Source organism: Geotrypetes seraphini, chromosome 14 (genome assembly GCF_902459505.1).
Source record: "Geotrypetes seraphini chromosome 14, aGeoSer1.1, whole genome shotgun sequence".
In the NCBI taxonomy this organism is placed as follows: domain Eukaryota; kingdom Metazoa; phylum Chordata; class Amphibia; order Gymnophiona; family Dermophiidae; genus Geotrypetes; species Geotrypetes seraphini.
The window spans coordinates 3290091-3310716 of NC_047097.1; the positions used below are offsets into that span (position 1 = coordinate 3290091).

Sequence of the window (20626 nt, forward strand, 5' to 3'; positions counted from 1 at the left end):
GATTCTACAAAGGACGCCCAAACTGCGCCTCACTGTAGGTGCACTTTGCTGAATCAGGGCCCTAGTGTATGGAATCCGAAAGGGATGTAACAGAATATCCCATTAGCCTTGCATTGAAGAGCACTGGACTATAGCTCAGAAGTCAAGGGGAATATAATTCCACCGTTTTAGGGCTAAACAGGTCAAGTTTAGAACCGTATGAGATCCAAAATAAATGACCACATTCTAGAAACTGAAATGTGCAAAAAATTAAACGTGAACCCTTAGATGAATCACTCTAAAATTGTCCGTACCGGGGCTCCGTTGGTGCCGTCACCCATCAGTCAAGAATATGCTGCCTGCTTGTCCTGTGATAATGTATTTACTCCCTTTCTGCACAAAATGCGTCAGACGTGCTGCACATTCCCATAGCAGGAATATAAAAATCACTAAACCAAAACTACCACCCCTTTTCTACCTGTATTCTCTCATGCTCTTTTTAGCCTGCCTCGCACGTTTTCTAGAGGATTCCCCATTTCCCCTTGGGCCTCTAGTGATTGGCTGAATATACTGCTCCCAGAGCCCCCTCCCTCTCTTTCTTTGTGTGGATTTGGGTGTGCAGAGTGTAAACTTTTTCCTTAATACTTGGGGACTATGCGATAAATTTAGCAGGCAATGAGTAAAAAGCCATGAAAAGCAGCCGCCTTTAAGCTTTGTTTTGCTTGAGTTCCGAGGACGACGCACCTCCACCTCGGCTTCGGTTAGGAGGAGCGCACGTGTACGCGCACGCGCGCTCGGTCTCGCGGAGATTGTTCTTCCACGTAGGCCCACGTACGCGCTCCCGTCGCCGGAGCTGGTGGGCCGCGCTCTGGGCTCGCGGAAAAAACCGGCTTGCGGAGCCTCCAGCTAACCGGGACTGGAATGGAAAGGAGAGACCTCGGCGGCCGCTAAAGCCCGGAGCCCGGCCGTCCCGTCCCCCCCCCCCCCTCGGCTGCCTTGTTAAAGAAAGTGGGGGAAAAAAATGGCCGTGGCGGGGCGCCGCTGCGGCGGCTGAGCCCGTGCGCGTGCCGTGTTCCAGCGCCATGGAGTGCCCGCACCTCGGCTCCAGCGTCTCCATCGCGCCCGACTCCGCCGCGTTCCCCGGCGGCTCGCCGTCCTCGTGGTGCTGCAGTGGTGAGTGCGCCCCGGCCTCGCGGTCTCCTCTCCCTTTGTTCCTGCCTCTCGCCAGAACTTTGCTCGTGCCGGCGCTTTTCTTTGCAGCCCTGGGGCTGAGATGCGGTTCTGTAGCCAGGGAGCCCGTTTTCCTTTGTTAGCATCACAAATGCAGCCCGCGGTGTCGCCTCGTCTCGACGGGGCTGTGCTTGTGATGTGCATGTGCCCGTTTAGACGAGAACTTTGTCGTGCGAGGTTTCCGGACCCCACATGTCCGTCCCTTCGAGAAGAAAGGAGCCGTGCGCTCGTGAAAGCTCTGTTGCACCGGGATCTTTGGGGGGAAAAGGACGCTTTTGGAATAAACTAGGACCACAAATGGTTTTCGAAGCAGGAGGGGCCAGACTTGTTTCTGCAGTTTGCGGATCTTTGCAGCTACCCCAGAATTGTAAACAAATGTCAGCCATTGCTGTGTGGCACATGGTGTCTTTAGAACTAGGTTTCAAGGAAACGTGTTAAAAAAATGACCTTTATAATGCAATAATAGATTCATGTTGTGCTAGTTTTGGCTTTTCCCCTATATTTACACAAGGCATGTCTTTCAGATATGTTTATCAACACTATTCTTATTTCTTTGTTTTCTTTCTTTTGTTCAAATGTACTGGGTATACTTAAGCAGGGCTTTTCAAGCTTGCCCTAGTAACCCTTCATCCAATGTATTCCTACCACAACTAAACGTGGGCATTCTTGAATATGTTGGGTCTTAATGGTGAAACCTTGCTTGCTATGTAGTCACCTGTACAAATTTGAAAAGTCTTACCCTAAACTTTCCACCCAAAGATACTGGTACTTATGGCCCTATTGTAAGTCCACTTGCGGCAAAAAGCTTTCATCTTTCAGTGGAGTATGAAAATTTTACAGTTCTTTTTCTAGGTGCTTAAAAATATTGTTAACTTAAAAATACAAAATATAAATAAAATTTAGGTTTGAAAGCTTTTCCTCATCTAAGACTTCCTTTCAGTCGGACAACCACAAAAGGCAAGGTGGAATATACTGTATTTCCTTTGTGTGCAAAAGCTATGAACTCAGATGACAAATACTGTTTTTACTTGTTAGCTGATCTATTTTCTGCTTCGAATCACAGGATACTAATAGGTTGCTGTTATCCTAGCGAGATGTTCCCTTTTTCAAATTAATGAATAGAAATGTTGTTAAATTTTTTTTTTTTTTTTTTTAAGCTAGCTACATGTGCTATATAACATTGGAGCCTTCAGCAAATGTGTCTCATAAACAAGTGCAATCCTTTTCTATAGACTCACACTTGTCAACGAGTCTCAGTATTAACCGACCCTCAGAGGTACCACCATGATACTGAAAATGTTTTACTGTATCCGGCTTCACGCATCATACTATATAAATATTTTTCTTTTTTTAAATGTTTTGGCAACCACTTTTTTTATATACATATACAGTGGTACCTCGGTTTACGAGTGCACCGGTTTGCGAGTGTTTTGCAAGACGAGTAAAACATTCGCAAAATCGGCGCCTTGGAAACCGAGCATGCCTCGATTTATGAGTGCCCTCCGTGATCCGGCACCCCCCCCCCCACTGCGATCCGACATCCACCCAGTCACATTCCTTACCCCCATTTGGCACTGGCACCAGCGCATAGGACATGCCAGTGCCCGAAGATCTGCCTTCTTCTTTGGGTTGGGCCTTGAGCATCTGTGCATGCTCAAAGCCTTCGGGTTCCCATTCTCTCCGAGATTCTCGGATTCTTGGTTGCCAAAACGTTTGAAAAAAGAAAAATATTTATATAGTATTGTGCGTGAAGCCGGTTACAGTGAAACATTTTCAGTATCACGGTGGTACCTCTGAGGGTCGGTTAATATTGAGACTCGTTGACAAGTGTGAATCTATAGAAAGGGATGTAGAGATATATCCTTTTCCTATTTACATATGTATAACCTTGCTCGCACAAAAGTTTACACTATAAATCTATAGTGCAGTTCTTCAATTCATAAACAAGTGCAACACAAGAATGACATTTCCCATTGCCTAGTTTTAAGACTGTATATGTTTGCTGAAATTTCATAGGTTTAGGTTTCTGTGGGGTGGTTTTGATACTTACCCATCCTTTTGAAGGAAGCTAAAGACCTACCTCTTCGACTCCATATACTCTAAAGACAATTAACTATTAGACCCAACCAGGTACCCTTATCAGTACCTATACTATGCAACCGACTAGCTCAAGCTGGAGACAGGCAGGCATGGCGCAACAGAGAAATACAGGTAGGCAGGGGACCAGAGAGAGACACAGACAGAATGAATGACAGCCAGACAGCGTCCAAGGAAAGAGAGACAAAGAAAAAAACCCAGACAGACAGACATCTGCTCCAGCACCCGTTAATGTAACAGGCTTAAAGACTAGTCACTTATAAAAATGTTAAAAAAGAACAGGCCCAAGAACAGAACCTTGAGGCACACTACTGGTAACATCCCGTTCCTCAGAGCGATCTCTATTGACTACTACCCTCTGTTGACTTCCACTCAATCAGTTTCTGACCCAGCCCGTCACTTTGGAGCCCATCCTAAGGGCACTCAGTGTATTTATTAGACATCTGTGTGGAACTCTGTCATAGGCTTTGCTAAAATCTAAATACACCACATCTATCGCACTTCCTCTATCAAATTCTCTGGTCACCCAGTCAAAGAAATTGATTGAATTTGTCTGAGAAGACCTATCTCTGAATCCATGCTGCCTTCGGTCCTGTAATCCACTGGATTCCTGAAACTTGATCATTCTCTGTTTTAAAAGCATTTCCATTAATTTGCTTACTACAGAAGTCAGACTTATTGGCCTGTAAATTCCCTTCTTTTTCTTACTTCCATTTTTGTGTAGAGGGACCACATCAACCCTTCTCCAGTACCACTCCCAATTCTAGAGCCACCAGAACTTCCCTAAGTTCCTTCAGCACCCTTAGATATACACCATCCGGCCCTATTTCTTTGTCTACCTTTAATTTAGCTAGCTCCTCACAAACACAATCCTCTGAAAATCAATCAGGGTCTACCACTACTCCATCCCTATTCATGTTTGACTTCTGCGATCCCACTCCTGGTGCTTCAGCTGTGAACACAGAAATATTTGTTAAGCAATTTGGCCTTTTCTTTATCAGCTTCTACATATTTCTCCCTTTCACTTTTGAGTCTCACAATGGCACTTTTGCACTTATTCCTATCACTGATATATCTAAAAAAAATGTCTTGTCTCCCCATTTTACCGTATCAGCTATTTTTTTCTTCCATTTGTATCTTTGCTTTCCTGACTACTAAACAAGCCTTTTAACTTTTCCAGATATTTTTGACTGTCTTCCTCTTTCTGCGATCTTTTGTAGTTTATAAAAGCTAACTTCTTATTCTTTACCTTCTCAGCTACAACTTTTGAGAACCAAAGCAGCCTTCTTTTCTTCTTACTTTTACTTACTTGCCTCACAAAAAGGTCTGTCGCCCTTACAATAACTCATTTCAGAGTTGCCCACTGCATTTCTACTCCTTCCAGATGTTCCCTTCCTGACAACAATTCCTGGATGTAATCCCCCATCCAAACTAAGTTTGTTTTTCCATCTCATTGTTAAATGGTACCGTGCAGTGACACTGGATGCCAGGTGATCCCACCCACTGTAACATAAGAAACACTTTCCCCGTTTGTAAGCACTAAGTCTAGTATGACCCCCAACCCACGTGGCTTCCATTACCAACTGCTGGAACAAGGAATCAAGGATCTCCCTATTTCTAGAAGACCCTGTAATAGGGATACCCCAATAAACATTCGGCATGCTAAGATCACCTATTAATAAAACTTCCCCTTTTTAGATATATTCTGAATATCTACTATTAAATCTATGTCCACTTAATCCGTCTGTGAAGGAGGCCTGTATATTGCACCAATGTAAATATATTTACCATTCCTTCTTTCCAAATTGATCCACAGTGCCTCTTCCTGTTCCTTGCCCTGCAGATCCTGCAATTGTGTGGCTTTAATATGATGTTTAACATATAATGCTACTCCCCCCCCTCCTTTTCTTTCTACCCTGTCTTTCCTGAACAGATTATAGCCCAGTATAACTACATCCTAGTCATGGTTCTCCGTGAACCATGTGTCCATGATTGCCACTATATCCAACTCATTTTTTTCCATCACAGCTTCTAGATATATGCAGTCCCATATTTCGAGCATTAGTATATACTGCTTTCCAGACATTTTCCCCTTTTTCCATTCATGTAAAGGTATTCAGTGATTTACTTACCTGAGGGCTTATACTCACCCGGGGGCTTTGATCACCTTGCCCCATTACTACTAGTTTAAAGCCCTTTAAAGTAGATTAGCCAGCCTGCCACCGAAGACACTTCTTTGATAGATAGATACCATCCCTGCTCAGCAGCCCTTGGAAAATCATCCCCTGGTCCAGGAAGCCAAAAAGCTTTCAATGACACCATCCACCTAGCCACACATTCATCTCCAGGATGCGTGCTTCTCTGACTAGGTCCTTACTCTCGACAGGGAGGATGGATGAGAATGCCATCTGTGCACCTGACTTCTTCACCTTCTCTCCCAGAGCCAAGAAGTCACTTTTGATACGTTCACAGGGGTACCTGGCAGTATCATAAGTCCCAACATGGATAAGCAGAATCGGATAATAGTCATAAGGCTTGATGAGTCTTGGCAATCTCTCCATAACAATTTGGATTTTGGCACCATGCAGACAGCATACTTACTGGGACATCATGTCTGGTCTGCAGATGGACGCTTCTTTTCCCTTCATAAGGGAATCGCCAACCACCACTACCTTATGCCTCCTAGTGGTTATGGATCCAGCAATTTTTGGGATTTCAGGCTTTGGCTGTTCCTCTCCCTGAGATGCTCTCATCTCCTCCACTTCCAGGGCAGCATATCGGTTCTTCAGTTCAGGGAGGGTGGAGTCGCAGTACCAGTCTTTCAGGGTTCTGTAATCTGAGTCCAACTGTCTTCCCTGAGTACAGCCTCTTCTCCACGGCTGGAAAACTTTGATGTCTTATGAAACATTTCATCGATATACCTCTCATTCTCATGGATGCTTCTCAATCTTGCCACCTCCTCTCTCAGTTCCTGTACTTCCTTCATGAAAGATTCAAACTGAATACAGCTTGCACATGTAACCACTCCCTCTGCCTGGGTAACATTTTCTGTCTGCACAGAGACAGAAGCTGTAACCTGAGCAGCAGCTTTGGTGACACAATGTTTCCCAGCCATACTATGTTTGCAGAAGTAAAAAAGAAAGAGCAGAAAAATACTACCAGAGCAATGCCCTGTTCCTGGTTGGCTGAAGAGCCTAAAAAGCTCCACTTTGGGATAGGCGGGAGGGAATTAACCTCAAGGGTTACCTGTGGAGTCTGATCTCTAAGAAAGTCCTAAGAGTTCAGTCTCAAACTAAGAGGCTGAAACCAGCCAGAGGTCTCTCCTCAAGGAGCGCTTTTCAGTTAGGGTGAGAGGATTCACACCCCCATGAAGTTTAGCATGCTTGGCCTGACTTAACAGTTTTCCAGGCCTCTCTCCCACTTACTATTCCCCAAAGTCTCAAAAAGGTCCAAAGAAGCCTTTTAGTTATCAGTTCTTTCCTTAAGCAAATATATGCAGTTCACAGGTTGCTGTGAAAACTATCTTTAATGCTGAGCCTCTACAACCTCTCTCTTAGAATCAGTCTTACTGAGGGTTAGGCACTAAGCCAGCATTCCTCCCCACAAGGGTCACCTGTGATCTCTAAGAAAGTCCTCAGAGATCCAGTTCCCTCCTGGAATTGGATAATTTGTCAGCTCTGAAATATAGTAGTGTACTCATAGAGAATGCTCCCAATTCTCTAATTGAAAATCACCTCATCAAATATATTGAATTGTACCATGAAGTTGGTTCTGTTAAGTTTTGCAGGAATTACTGTAGATGAGATTAAGATCTGCAACAGAGCTGGCAAAACAAGAACCTGCTTAATGGTTGAGTTTGTGACCAGGTTGGAGGGAAAAAGAAGGGGTGCTGCAGACTATTTTCTCCATTCATCCAAACTAATGGGACAGTGTTAGGAAATATATCCTAGAGATGGTGCTGCTTTGCATTATTGAGGCTTGGCCTAATGGTAGGACAGTGTTCATTGCAAGGCCCTGGGATGGCGTCCTGACTGACTATATCTATAACAGTTGACCTGTGCTGGAAGGAAATAGAGTTGGGGGGGGGGGGGCTAGAGTGAAGGCCACCTTGGAGGTTAGAAACAGGATAGCTAACTAAGGCTGTCTGGTGGGAATGGGTTCAGATGGGAAAAGAGAGAGGAGGTAGAGGGAACATGGGGATAGGGCAATGTGCTGGGAAAAAAAGAGTGTGGGGGAGTAGACTTTGTTTTAGCATAAGTTGCTCTCAATGTGTATAAGCAGGCAGGCTGACCATATCATCAGAGAAGTGAACCTCTACCTGTCCATGCCCAATGTACTGCTCACCTTGTCTAGTGATGATCTTGACTTGCACTGTGTTTTTGGGGTTTTTGGTTTGTTTGTTTTTTTGCTAAAATAGCCTCCACTGGAAAATTAGTGACACTCACTGCTGTAGTTTATGCTCATTTTGCAACAAGTATTGGGGATACTGATTTTAGAGAATTTCGTCAAAGTCTGTTTGAAATCACTTCAAATACGCATAACATTCTTGGTAGAAACATTGACTGCATATTGATTCATGAGCACAAAGTACCGAGTCATATTTATTTGGAAAAACTAAGGCTATTTAAATTTCTTTCTGAGATTCTCATAGTAACATAGTGAATGAAAGCAGACCTGAATGGCCCATCCAGTCTGCCCTATAATTCCTTGCTTTACAATTTCATGGTTAAATTAAAATATCTTTTTTCTTTATTTTTGGGCCATAGACCTTAGAAGTCCACCTGGCACTGTCCTTAGGTTCCAACTATTGGAGTTGTCATCGAAGCTCACTCCAGCTTATCCAAACTATCTCATTTGCGGGATTCAGACTGTGAAAATCTGCCCATTCATATTCCAATTCCGTCACTGTTTTTCTCTTCACCACCTCCCTTGAGAGAGCATTCCAGGCATCCACCGCCCTCTCCATGAAAAAGAATTTCCAAACATTACTCTTAAGTCTACAACCCCTCAACCTCAATTTATGTCCTCTAGTTTTACCAATTTAACCTTCTCTGGAAAGGATTTGGTTCTATATTAATACCTTTCAAATATCTGTACCTTTAAATGTGTCTGTATTATATCACCCCGTCAGTGCATATCAGCCTCTCGCCTCCCAGGACATACTTCTTCAAATCTCTACTCCCCAAATGCATCACTCGGCATTGAATTTTAGTTGCCAGACATTAGACCATTCTTCTACCATTTGCAGATCCTTTTTCATGTTTTTCACTCCCTCTGGGGTGTCCACTCTGTTACAAATCTTGGTATCTTCCGCAAAAGAGTAAACCTTTTCTTCTAACCCTTCGGCAATATCACTCAAAAACATTTTGAACAGAATTGGCCCCAGCACTGATTGTATTGTATTTCTTTATTTATACCCTGGCTTTCCCAAGGCGGGTCACAGTAAAGTACATACACAAACAGAATCACATATAATTACAAGAAATCAAACATCAGTATAACATAATAATATTAATAATAATGTAAAGCTCTTAAAATTACAAAGAGGCTACCAGCGCCTCACATAAAAAAACTATAAATCAAGTCCCATACAGTATTTCATCTTGCAGAAGAGATGTTTCTTAAAACTTCAAAAACTAGATTGCTGTCGTAAATATCCTGATCTTGAAGTACTCCACTACCTTTTCTTCCTCTGAGCAAATTCCATTATCCACTAACCTCTGACATCTGTCCGTCAACCAGTTTCTAATCCAGTTCACCACTTCGGGTCCTAACTTCAGCTGGTCAAGTTTATTTGAGAGTCTCCTTTGAGGAACTCTGTCAAAGGCTTTGCTGAAATCTAAGTACTGTAAATTATATCTAACGCACTTCCTCAATCTAATTCACCCAGTCAAAAGAATTCAATCAGATTTGTTTGACACAATTTACCTTTAGTAAAGCCATGTTGTCTCGGATCTTGTAATCTATTAGATTCTAGGAATTTCACTATCCTTTTCTTCAGCAACCCTTCCATTATCTTTACAATAACCAAAGTGAGGCTTACTGGCCTGTTTCCCATTTCATATCTGCGACCACTTTTGTGAGGAATCGCATTCGCTCTTCTCCAATCCCACGGAACTTCCCATCTCCAGGAATTTATTGAACAAATCTTTAAGTGGACCCACCAGAACCTCTCTGAGTTCCCTTATCCTGGGATAGATTCCATGGCTTTGTCCACCTTCAGTTTTTCAAGTTGTTCATAAACATTTTCTTCTGTGAATGGCGCAGTTTCCACTCTATTTTCATGTGTGACTTTGCCAGCCAATCGTGGTCCTTCTCCAGGATTTTCTCAAAGCTGGTTGTTAATGCAACAGAGTGTAATAAGATTTAAAGGAGATTCAATTTGAGTCTTCTAGTGAGCTCACTATTTATGGACTTGCCACTCACAAAATGACCACAGGTTATTTCTCTTAAAAGGAGTTTACTACTGTATGTTGACAATAGAGATTCTGTTCCATTATGTGTAGAGTGATTGAAATGGTCAGTTTGGGTTTTCACATACGGATTATATTGAAATTGATTTTAAAGGGTGGAAAGGTTTTAGGACAACCAATATAAAGGCTGACATAAACCGTTTTGGATGTTTTTTCATGTGCACAGAAAGAAAGTGAAGACTTAGCTGTAAGGCTCATAAGTTTTAAGTGTTTTTTCCCTAGATAGGACTGTTCAGCTGTTAGGGTTATCTGCATGAGCAATATTTACTTTTCACTGCTTCCCCAGGAAGTGAATGCTTTGCATAGAAAGGCAAAAAAAAAAAGTCATCTTGTTACTAATACCTGATTTAGGAGTAAACACTGAACACTTTCCTACTTTTTTGGTATGGAGCTGATTGCTTAGGCAAGGAATATCTAGGATGTAAGCCAGCATAGCAGCTGAGCTCAGGAAGTGCTTTCTATTTGAGGATGGAGACAACTATTGTTCTGTGATAATGGTTGCTCTAGAGCTTTAATTAGTGCTACTGGTTTAGATCTGGGGAGTTCTTCTGCTTTATTCCGAGTGACTTTGCATCTGTACGTACTGTACATTGTGGTTATGTTGATTTTGATGTGTCCCCTTTGATGTGAACTCCTGTTAGGTTACACCTTTTGTAGATGAAATCTACAGAAGTGGAGAATTATCCTTAGAACTAAAGTGATTTTATGGCATATCATTTCAAATTGTGTTCTTTGATTCAGTTACTGTTTGATTATAGTCTCCAAATGAAACACATCCATGATTTTTTTTATACTCACAATGGATGTTTAAGAAGCTCTTAGATCAGTGTTCTTCAACCACCGGTCCATGGCCCAGTGCCGGTCCACAGAAATTTCCTGCAGGGCCTCAGGCCCAAAACAGTATTCTTCAACCGCCGGTCCACGGTGCGATCGATGCGGCGTTATCTTCGAGCCAGCTCCCTCTTCCTCACTGATTCAGTGCACAAAGCCACGGGCAGTGGCTCCTATGGGCATCCTGTGCCTGAACCGGAAGCCTTCTCTCTGACGTTGCAACGTCAGAGGGAAGGCTTCCAGATGAGGCACGGGACGTGCAAGGTGCAATTAATACTATTCTGGGGGCGGGGTCTGGGGTGGAGATTGGGTAGAGATGGGTGGGGTCTGGCTCATGACTTAGCCCCGTGTTCTTCAACCGCTGGTCCACGGACCAATGCCGGTCCACAGAATAATTATTTTATTTCTGCCGGTCCATAGGTGTAAAAAGGTTGAAAAACACTGTCTTAGATTGTCCTACATTTGCTGAAGGGAACACAGAACACTTTTAATGTGCTAGTGATTGTGTGGTGTATACATGCACATTTACAAGTACACATTCTATAAGAGGCACTGAAATAAATAGGTGCTTTTAACAAACTCATAATTGGAAAAAAAAATTAAAATTGATTAGGCGATTCTACAAAAGTTAAGCGCCTAACTCCAAAGTAGGCATGTTTAGGGATGGAGAAGGACTTAAGATGCCGCTAGGCACAATTCTCTAAATGATTTAGGTGCTTATAATGTAGGCCTTTAAAACCCTGACCTACATTACAGATGCCTGATTTTAAGTTATGTATTAGAATAGCCCAATGCTGTTTATGACGCTGTCCATATAATATACACCATCAATCCACAATGGCATTTAGTAAACTTCAAAGTACCTAATTTTTTAAGCAATCTTTTTTTTGATAAATTACTAACTAACACTTCTCCCTCCGTATTCGCGGTGGATACGTTCCAGCTATAGCCGCGAATAACTATTGTATATGTTATTTGCAGTTTTAATAACAAAATCGCTATCTTTTACAAAAAACTGCGAATAACATATACAATAGTTATTCGTGATTATCCCAGGACAAGCAGGCATGATATTCTCACATGTGGGTGATGTCATCTACGGAGCCCCGATGCGGAAGCATTTTCAAGCAAACTTGATTGAAGATTTAAGTTTGCTCTGCTGCTCCACGCATGCGTGCCTTCCTGCTCCACTAGGGGGCGCATCCCCTCGTGGTCTCCAGTTCAAAATTTTCCGCTGAGCCTAGAAGTCGTGTTTTTTCAGGCTCTGCCCCAACTGCCTTCTAGCACCGCGATTTTTTCTCGATTAAGTCACTGTGCGCGAATTTTTCTTTTTTAACTTGATTCCTGCTTCGTTTTTCACCGACCCGGAGGCTTCCGGGTCCCCGTGGCCGCGTGGCTACTCGAGCCGCGGCCACTTTCGATTCTATGTCCCGGCCTTTGACCGGCTTTAAAAAGTGCACTAGGTGCGAGCGGCTTCTTTCCATCACAGACCCGCATCGCCGGTGCATCCTTTGCCTGGGGGCCGCTCATCCAACCGACTCCTGCCCCAGTGGGCTACTTTCCAGAACCGGGCCCTCCGTCGAAGGAAAGCCCGCTGGCGGATCTTTTCGCCCCAGACCAACCCTCTACCTCAGCCTCGAGGTCGGCCCCGGCCTTGACCTCGGCCCCAAATACCTCGGCATCGCCTCGAGACTCGACCCCGAAGTCCTCGGGACAACAGAAAACCTCGGCTCCAGGTAAGTCCCCTCTTCCCTCTTCAGGTTCCTTACCAGCAAAGAAACCAACCTCGGGGACACCGGCGACGCATGGCGGAAGCCCCATGCTTACAGCCCCGGCAAAGCCCTCCAAGCCTTCGGGCCGTGCCTCCACCACACGGGAATACTCTGATACGAGGTCGCCCCCGGTGGAGTGCACCGAGGCAATGGACATGCCTTCGATGCTGTCCGTGCCTGTCTTCCAGGACCTACTCCGAGCAATGATATTGTCGGAGCTGTCCGCTGCAATGGCCCATCTACAACCGGCCTCGACCTCGACCCCGCATGTGCCAGACCAGCCTGAGCCTCGCGTCGAGCCACCTCGGGGAAAAGTGCGCAAGCTCCGCCGCATCTCATCCTCCTCTGACTCCTCGCCGAGGCACCCGAGGCGCTCTCCCTCCACAGACCGCCACAGGGCAAAACGTTGTGCTAAACTGACAGAAACATCGAACCGCCGTACCTCCAAGAAGGCCCGGAGTTCCCCCACTCTACGATGCCGTTCCCCTACACCTCGTACGGGACCGCTCAGGGTGGCGGAGTTATCACTCTCCAACCCGCGCATCCTCCGAACTCCCCCTCGGACCGGGGCTGTCAGGTCCGAGGTGTCAGGCTTTCATCGAGGGAGTCCGGGTCGAGGTCACCGATTCGACATTGATCGGTACCCTGAACCCCGGCATCGTCTCCAAGGGGCTCCTCGAGACGTCGGAGATCCCCGACCCCGGAACACTTTCACAGTGCTTCCCCGGTCTCGGAACGTGGATCAGAGCAGGAACCTCGATACTCGAGGGAAGCCTCCCCGTCCTTCTCCACCCGACGGATGTCTCGTTCACCGACCCCACACGGGGCCTCGGGAACATCCCGCCCATCCTTCACTCGCTTTGTCCAGGACATGGGCCACGCTTTGGACTTAGACCTCCAGTCCGACTCCAGATACTCAAAGGAGTACCTAGCAGAGCTGGACATGCCATCACTGCCCAGAGAGTCCCTTCGCTTACCGCCTAATCCGGTACTCCAACAGGCTTTCTTCAGGAACCTGGAGACCCCCTATATGGTCCCCTCCAAAATGGAAGCCAAGTACCGTACGGTACCCTACCCGGGGTTTGAACAACCACAGCTCTCTCACCAGTCACTGTTGGTAGAATCGTCCCTGAAAAAGGCTCACCCCTCCCGGGTCTCAGCCACGGTCCCCCCAGGTCGGGAAGGCCGAACCCTGGACAAGTTCGGCAGGAGACTATATCAAAATGCGATGATGGCCTCTAGGGTGCAAAGCTACACTTTCACCTTCACATCCTACCTCAAACACCTCATCGGACTACTGAGAGCCTTTGAGACTGACTTACCAGCCTCCCGCCAAGGAGCGTTTAGCCTGCTTGTAGAGTCCCTCTCCAACCTACGCCTCCATCTATTCCACGCGGCCTACGATGGCTTCGAACTCTCCTCCAGAGAGGCAGCCTTTGCTATCGCCATGCGCCGACTAGCTTGGCTGCGCCTGGTCGACATGGACCCCAACTTACAGGACCGGTTGGCTAACCTCCCCTGCGTGGGAAAAGAGCTGTTTGACGACACTATCGAGGCGGCTACAAAACGCCTCTCTGAACACGAACGCTCATTTGCCTCCCTTGTCCGGCAAAAGCCAAAACCGCCCGCGTCCAGGCCATTCAGGGCCCCTCCGCGCCGCTACTCGCAAAAATCCACTCCTGCCTTCTCCCGGCCTCCGCCCAGGGTCCGCAAACCCACCACCGGGCCCCACCCAAATCCCAACCGTCTGCAACTACCAAACCATCCCCGTCTTTTTGACAGGATATGCGGAAGGGGACTGACCCCCTCCGCCAGAGTTCCAGGCTCCCTACCTATCGGGGGCCGCCTCAGAGCTTTTTACCCTCACTGGGAACAACTCCCGTCGGACGCATGGGTCCTTGGCGTGGTCTCATCAGGATACTCTCTCAACTTTCGAGCCATTCCCCCAGACAGCCCCCCAGGGAAGTTCCCTCCCAACCTAACGCTGCTACCACTACTCCTCTCAGAAGCTCGAGATCTGCTTCGCCTGCGAGCGGTGGAGGAGGTTCCCCCCGACCAACAGGGGAAGGGCTTCTACTCCCGTTACTTCCTGGTACCGAAGAAAACGGGAGACCTACGCCCAATACTAGACTTGAGACGACTCAACAAATTTCTGGTACGGGAAAAATTTCGGATGCTTTCCCTACCGACCCTCTACCCCCTGATCGAAAAAGGCGATTGGCTCTGCTCCCTCGATCTGAAGGAGGCGTACACATGTTCCAGTGCACCCCGCTCACCGCAAGTTCTTGCGTTTCCAAGTAGGGGACCTGCACCTACAATACCGAGTCCTCCCCTTCGGCCTAGCATCGTCACCCCGGGTCTTCACCAAGTGCCTCGTGGTGGTCGCAGCTGCCTTACACTCACAGGGCCTTCAGGTATTCCCCTACCTGGACGACTGGCTGATCAAAGCCCCGTCCAGGGAAGGGGTTATCTCAGCGACCCAACAGACTATTATCTATCTACAGAGTCTGGGGTTCGAGGTAAACTTCCCAAAATCCCAACTGAGCCCCTCGTAGTCCCTGCAGTTCATCGGGGCCACGCTGGACATGGTTCGCCTCCGTTACTTCCTCCCCCCTCCACGTCTAGAGGCGTTAGTAAATCTGAGTCGAAAGATCTCACTGCTACCCTCGGGTATCAGCTCAACAGATGATGACTCTACTAGGCCACATGGCCTCCACCGTCCACGTCACACCATTCGCCCGTCTCCACCTGAGAATCCCTCAATGGAACCTAGCCTCTCAATGGCATCAAGATCGGGACTCGATCGATCGCCCCGTGACAGTGACTCCTTCCTTGCAACGATCGCTCCGCTGGTGGGTCGACTCTTCAAATCTTTCCAAAGGTTTGCTCTTCCTCCCCCCCCCCCCCCCACACACAACAAGGTCCTCACCACGGACTCATCGGAGTACGCTTGGGGAGCCCATCTGGATGGCCTACGCACTCAAGGGATGTGGTCAGCAGAGGACCGTCGCTGCCACATCAACATGCTAGAGCTTCGGGCCATCTGTCTCGCAGCTGTAGCTTTTCAACATCTGCTCCACGACCGGGTGGTTCTCATCTGAACCGACAACCAGGTAGCAATGTACTTCGTAAACAAACAAGGGGGATCAGGGTCTTGGCCCCTCTGCCGGGAAGCTCTGCGCCTCTGGAAATGGGCAATCTCCAACAACACCTTCCTTCGAGTGGTGTACATACAAGGAGAACAAAACTGTCTGGCGGACAGACTCAGCCGCATCCTCCAACCACACGAGTGGTCACTGCACTCTCAGACCTTACGACAGGTGTTCGAACAGTGGGGGACACCTCAAATAGATCTGTTCGCATCCCCCCACAATCACAAACTGCCTCTCTTCTGCTCCCGGATGTACTCCCCGGACCGGCTCGAGGCCGACGCCTTCCTCCTCGACTGGGAGGGAAGGTTCCTGTACACGTTTCCACCGTTTCCTCTGATCCTGCGGACACTTGTCCACCTGAAAACAGTACAAGCCACCCTGATCCTGATTTCTCCTCGCTGGCCACGCCAGCCTAGGTTTTCCCTCCTACTTCAACTCAGTGTCAGAGATCCACTGCCTCTGCCTCGGTTTCCCTCTCTACTATCACAGGGTCAGGGTTCGCTGTTACATCCCAGTCTTCAATCTCTTCATCTGAATGCTTGGTTTCTTTCCCCCTGACTTCTCTCCCCGTGTCTCAATCAGTCAAGGAGATACTGGAAGCCTCTAGAAAAACCTCGACGAGAACCTGCTACTCCCAAAAGTGGACCAGATTCTCAACCTGGTGCTCCTCCCACAGCCAGGACCCGGTGTCGGTCCCCGTCCCTCTGGTCCTTGACTATTTACTTCAATTATCTCACTCCGGCCTAAAGACCAACTCAATTCGAGTACACCTCAGTGCGATTGCGGCCTTTCACCAGCCCCTGGAAGGGAAAGCCCTCTCGCTCCATCCCTTAGTCTCTCGCTTCATGAAGGGTCTCCTGAATGTCCACCCTCCTCTCAAACCTCCTCCGGTGGTTTGGGACCTCAACGTGGTTCTGGCTCAACTAATGAAACCTCCATTTGAGCCCCTAGACAAATGCCATCCAAAATTCCTCACTTGGAAGGTAATTTTCCTGCTTGCGCTCTCTTCCGCTCGGCGGGTTAGTGAGTTACAGGTTCTGGTAGCGGACCCACCCTTCACGGTATTCTATCACGACAAGGTGGTACTCCGCACTCATCCAAAGTTCTTGCCTAAAGTAGTGTCTGATTTTCACCTCAATCAGTCCATTGTCTTGCCTGTGCTTTTTCCCAAGCCCCACTCTCATCCCAGAGAGGTGGCGCTCCACACTCTTGACTGTAAGAGAGCGTAGGCCTTCTACCTCCAACGCACTCAGTCACACCGGAAAGTCCCACAATTGTTTTTGTCCTTCGACCCAAACCGGTTAGGTCACCCAGTTTCCAAGCACACCTTGTCCAACTGGTTGGCCGATTGCATCTCCTTCTGCTACGCTCAGGCTGGTCTCGCGCTGCATGGTCGAGTAACGGGACACAAGGTCCGAGCAATGGCAGCCTCCATAGCGTTCCTCAGGTCCACACCTATCGAGGAAATCTGCAAAGCTGCCACGTGGTCTTCGGTTCATACTTTCACCTCCCACTACTGTCTGGACTCACTGTCCAGGAGCGATGGCTGGTTCGGCCAATCGGTTTTGCGAAATCTGTTTGCTTAAATTGCCAACTTCCCTCCATCCCTTTTCAGTTAGCTTGGAGGTCACCCACATGTGAGAATATCATGCCTGCTTGTCCTGGGATAAAGCACAGTTACTTACCATAACAGGTGTTATCCAGGGACAGCAGGCATATATTCTCACAACCCGCCCACCTCCCCGAGGTTGGCTTCTTTGCTAGTTAAGTGAACTGGAGACCACGAGGGGATGCGCCCCCTAGTGGAGCAGGAAGGCACGCATGCGTGGAGCAGCAGAGCAAACTTAAATCTTCAATCAAGTTTGCTTGAAAATGCTTCCGCATCGGGGCTCCATAGATGACGTCACCCACATGTGAGAATATATGCCTGCTGTCCCTGGATAACACCTGTTACGGTAAGTAACTGTGCTTTTTGGCAGGCAAGCAGCGATTGAAGAGCTTTTAGAGCTTTAAGTATCCAAGCGGCGATTCAGAAAGCTTTAAGCAGGCAAGTGATTTTCTCCATGCATGCTGGGAAAGAGCATTTCACTCTATGGATGCTGGGAAGCAGCGTTTTTCACTGTGCACGATATGAACCAGCGATTTTCAGGGTGAAAGTTTTGAAACTTCGATTTTGTAGGAGAAAACATGGAAGCAGAATGAATATTGGTAAAAGGTAAACTTTTTTTTACAGTACAGCAAAAGTAAAGGAACTTTAATCATGATGTAATTTTGGGGGGGGCGGAGTCACCCGATGAAAAATCGCAAATATGTGAAACCGCGAGTGTCGAAACCGCGAATATGGAGGGAGAAGTGTACCTCTATGGTCTTCAGTTCCAGCCAACCACCAGCCAAATTATTTGAAGAAAAACAAGCCTTCAAATAATTTGGCTGGTGGTTGGCTGGAACTGAAGACCATAGAGGTAGTTAGTAATTTATAAAAAAAAAAAAAGATTGCCTAAAAAATTAGGTACTTTGAAGTTTACTAAATGCCGTTGTGGATTGATGGTGTAAGTTTTAAGTTAGGCACAATTCTGTAATAGGCGCCTAAGTGTGATTGACAAGAGAGATGCCTTTCGTTTTAGATGCCATATGCAGAATTTCCCCCTTAGATTTTACTTTTTTGTTAGTGTGCCAGTCTTTTCTAGTTTGGGTTTTGTACTTTGTCATCTGTCATAGGAAACACAGTCCTGATTGGGTGGAAGGTCCCACTGTTTACACTGTTCACATCTCTCTCCTCCAGATATTACTTAAACACATCTGATAAGGGTGTAGGAAGAGACCTTTACACAGTTTTTCTTGCCTACTGCAAGTGTATTTTATTGTCTGACAGGCAGGGAAGAGCAAGTTGGCATCATCCATTACCTTGACTTTGATGGCTTGGGAGGAGCATTTTGAGTCCACTTGAGAAAGGTGAGGGTAAGAGAGCACTATACCTGGCTTGGGGGACAGGAGGTATCTTCAGCCTATATTCAGGCATGAGAAGAAAGTGAGATAGCTGAGGAATGGGGGAAGGGAGAAAGGAGGAGCAAAGAAAGATAGGGAAGGGGACTGCAGGAGATATTGGAGGAGGAAAGTAAAGAGGAAAATGTGAAGGGTGTACCCACAGGGGAAGAACTTAGCACCATGTCCTCTTGCTGATGTACAATTCCCCAATACATATTATAAGGAGTGAATTTTTTGTCTCTCAGTAAGTCTTGGAGACATTTTAGAATCTCTGGAGATGTAATTAGGTTATTTCACACCCATTAATCAAGCCTTAAATACTTAAAGCAATAATTCAGCATAATTAACTTAAGATTAAAATACCTTTTTAGCTTTTGTAGTTACCCACACCAGGCTTCATTTTTTTAATCCACATATTACACAAGTGTTATTATAATTTCTTAATACTTATTCTGCATCTGGTATACCCATTTTCAAAAGGTATAAAGCAGGTCCATGAAGATCACAGTGGGCCTTTTTGGCTTTGCACTCACTCCACACCATATGTTCAGCATTAGGGGAGTGATGGCAATCTTAAGTGGAGAAACTGTTTACAGGAGAAATAAAGGACAGCCTCACCACAGTTGAAGTGAACTTAGATCAGATATACTACCAGATCGACAAACTTAAAAGTGACAAATCCCCTGGACCGGATGAAATTCACCCGAGAGTCTTGAAGGAATTGAAGGTCGAAATCGGAGAGTTACTGCAAAAACTTGCAAACCTGTCAATCAGAACTGGTCAGATACCAGACGACTGGAGGAAAGCGAACGTCACGCCAATTTTCAAAAAAGGATCGAGAGGAGAACCGGGCAACTATAGACCTGTGAGTCTTACATCTGTCCCCGGCAAGATGATTGAATCACTGATCAAGGATAGCATAGTTCAGCACTTGGACACACATGACTTGATGAAACCCAGTCAACATGGATTCAGGAAAGGGAACGCTCCTAACTTAGGCCCCCTTTTATCAAGCCACGTTAGGGTTTTGTTTTTTTTTTATCACCGGCTGCTGCAGTAAAAGCTCCGACGCTCATAGACTTCCTATGAGCGTCAGAGCTTTTACCGCAGCGATTCGCAATAAAAAACCCTTAACGCAGTTTGATAAAAGGGGGCCTTAATTGGCAAAATATCTTTAATAGTCTCGGTAATTGGGAGGGGGAAAAAATTCAATTGGGTGATAGACATTTATCCGATTCTATAAAAGTAGGCGTCTATCACATGGCACTTAGTAGCACCTAACGCCTAAGTAGACGTTTTTATGGGCAGAGCATGACTTTGGCATTTCTAAGTGTGATTCTCCAAAAATTCAGGCACCTGAAATATAGGCCTTTAAAACCCTGGCCTACATTTTAGGCACCTAAATTTTTACATAGGCGTCAGCTGTGATTCTGTAAATGGCGCCTAAGTGTAATTGACACGTGGCCAGTGCCATTTTTCTAGGCGCCGGCCTATTTAGGCACCATTTATAGAATCAGACCGTTTGTGAATTTCTTTGAGAGCTACTAGTTTGTAGTTTATCCAGTTGTTGACATGTTAATACATTGCTTTCAATGGAAGTAAAAAGATGTCTCAGTCTGTCCTCCTTACTTCCATTGCTTTTAGTGGCAGTACAATCCGGATGTCTCGATCTGTCCTCCTTTTTCTAGAGCCATATGGTATCCCTAGTTTGAACTGATATAGCAAAAGTCCATTAAGATGTGGAAGAGATTATTTGGAGGCAGGCATATCGGCGCTTATAAATGCAAATATCCCTCTGTTTTCAGCAGAAAGAGAGGGCAACATTAGATAAATTCAGCCCTGGAGCAAAGCTTAAATTTAATGTGTCCCTTAACTCAGTAGTTCCTAGATCTGTTTTTTTGATATCTGGGTGAGGAGCTAATGTGGTATGCTGCATGACAATTGTCCGTGACTGTGTATTAATGATGGATTTTAACACGGGCATTTTGTTGTAGATCAGCTTGTTTAATGCCTGCTATACTAACAGGCATTAAATCTGGTGCTTTATGACATTTAACGCTAATGTATTAGTCCCACTGTTAACATATCAGCAGTGACACACACCCTG

At 46.3% G+C, this 20626-nt stretch overlaps 1 protein-coding gene across 5 annotated transcripts in view; it reads left to right on the plus strand.

Moving 5' to 3' along the window:
- Positions 1 to 637: 637 nt before the first annotated feature.
- Positions 638 to 20626, plus strand: part of USP3 (ubiquitin specific peptidase 3) — a 97054-nt gene continuing 77065 nt past the window's right edge. For 2 of the 5 annotated variants that reach the window (XM_033920002.1, XM_033920000.1), the window contains exon 1: positions 699 to 1152. In XM_033920002.1, coding sequence (XP_033775893.1) covers positions 1062 to 1152 — 91 coding nt within the window. In that variant the 5' untranslated portion in view covers positions 699 to 1061. Of the gene's footprint in view, positions 659 to 698; positions 1153 to 20626 lie in introns of those variants that run through there. The other 3 variants (XM_033920001.1, XM_033919999.1, XM_033920003.1) reach the window with 3 other exon arrangements.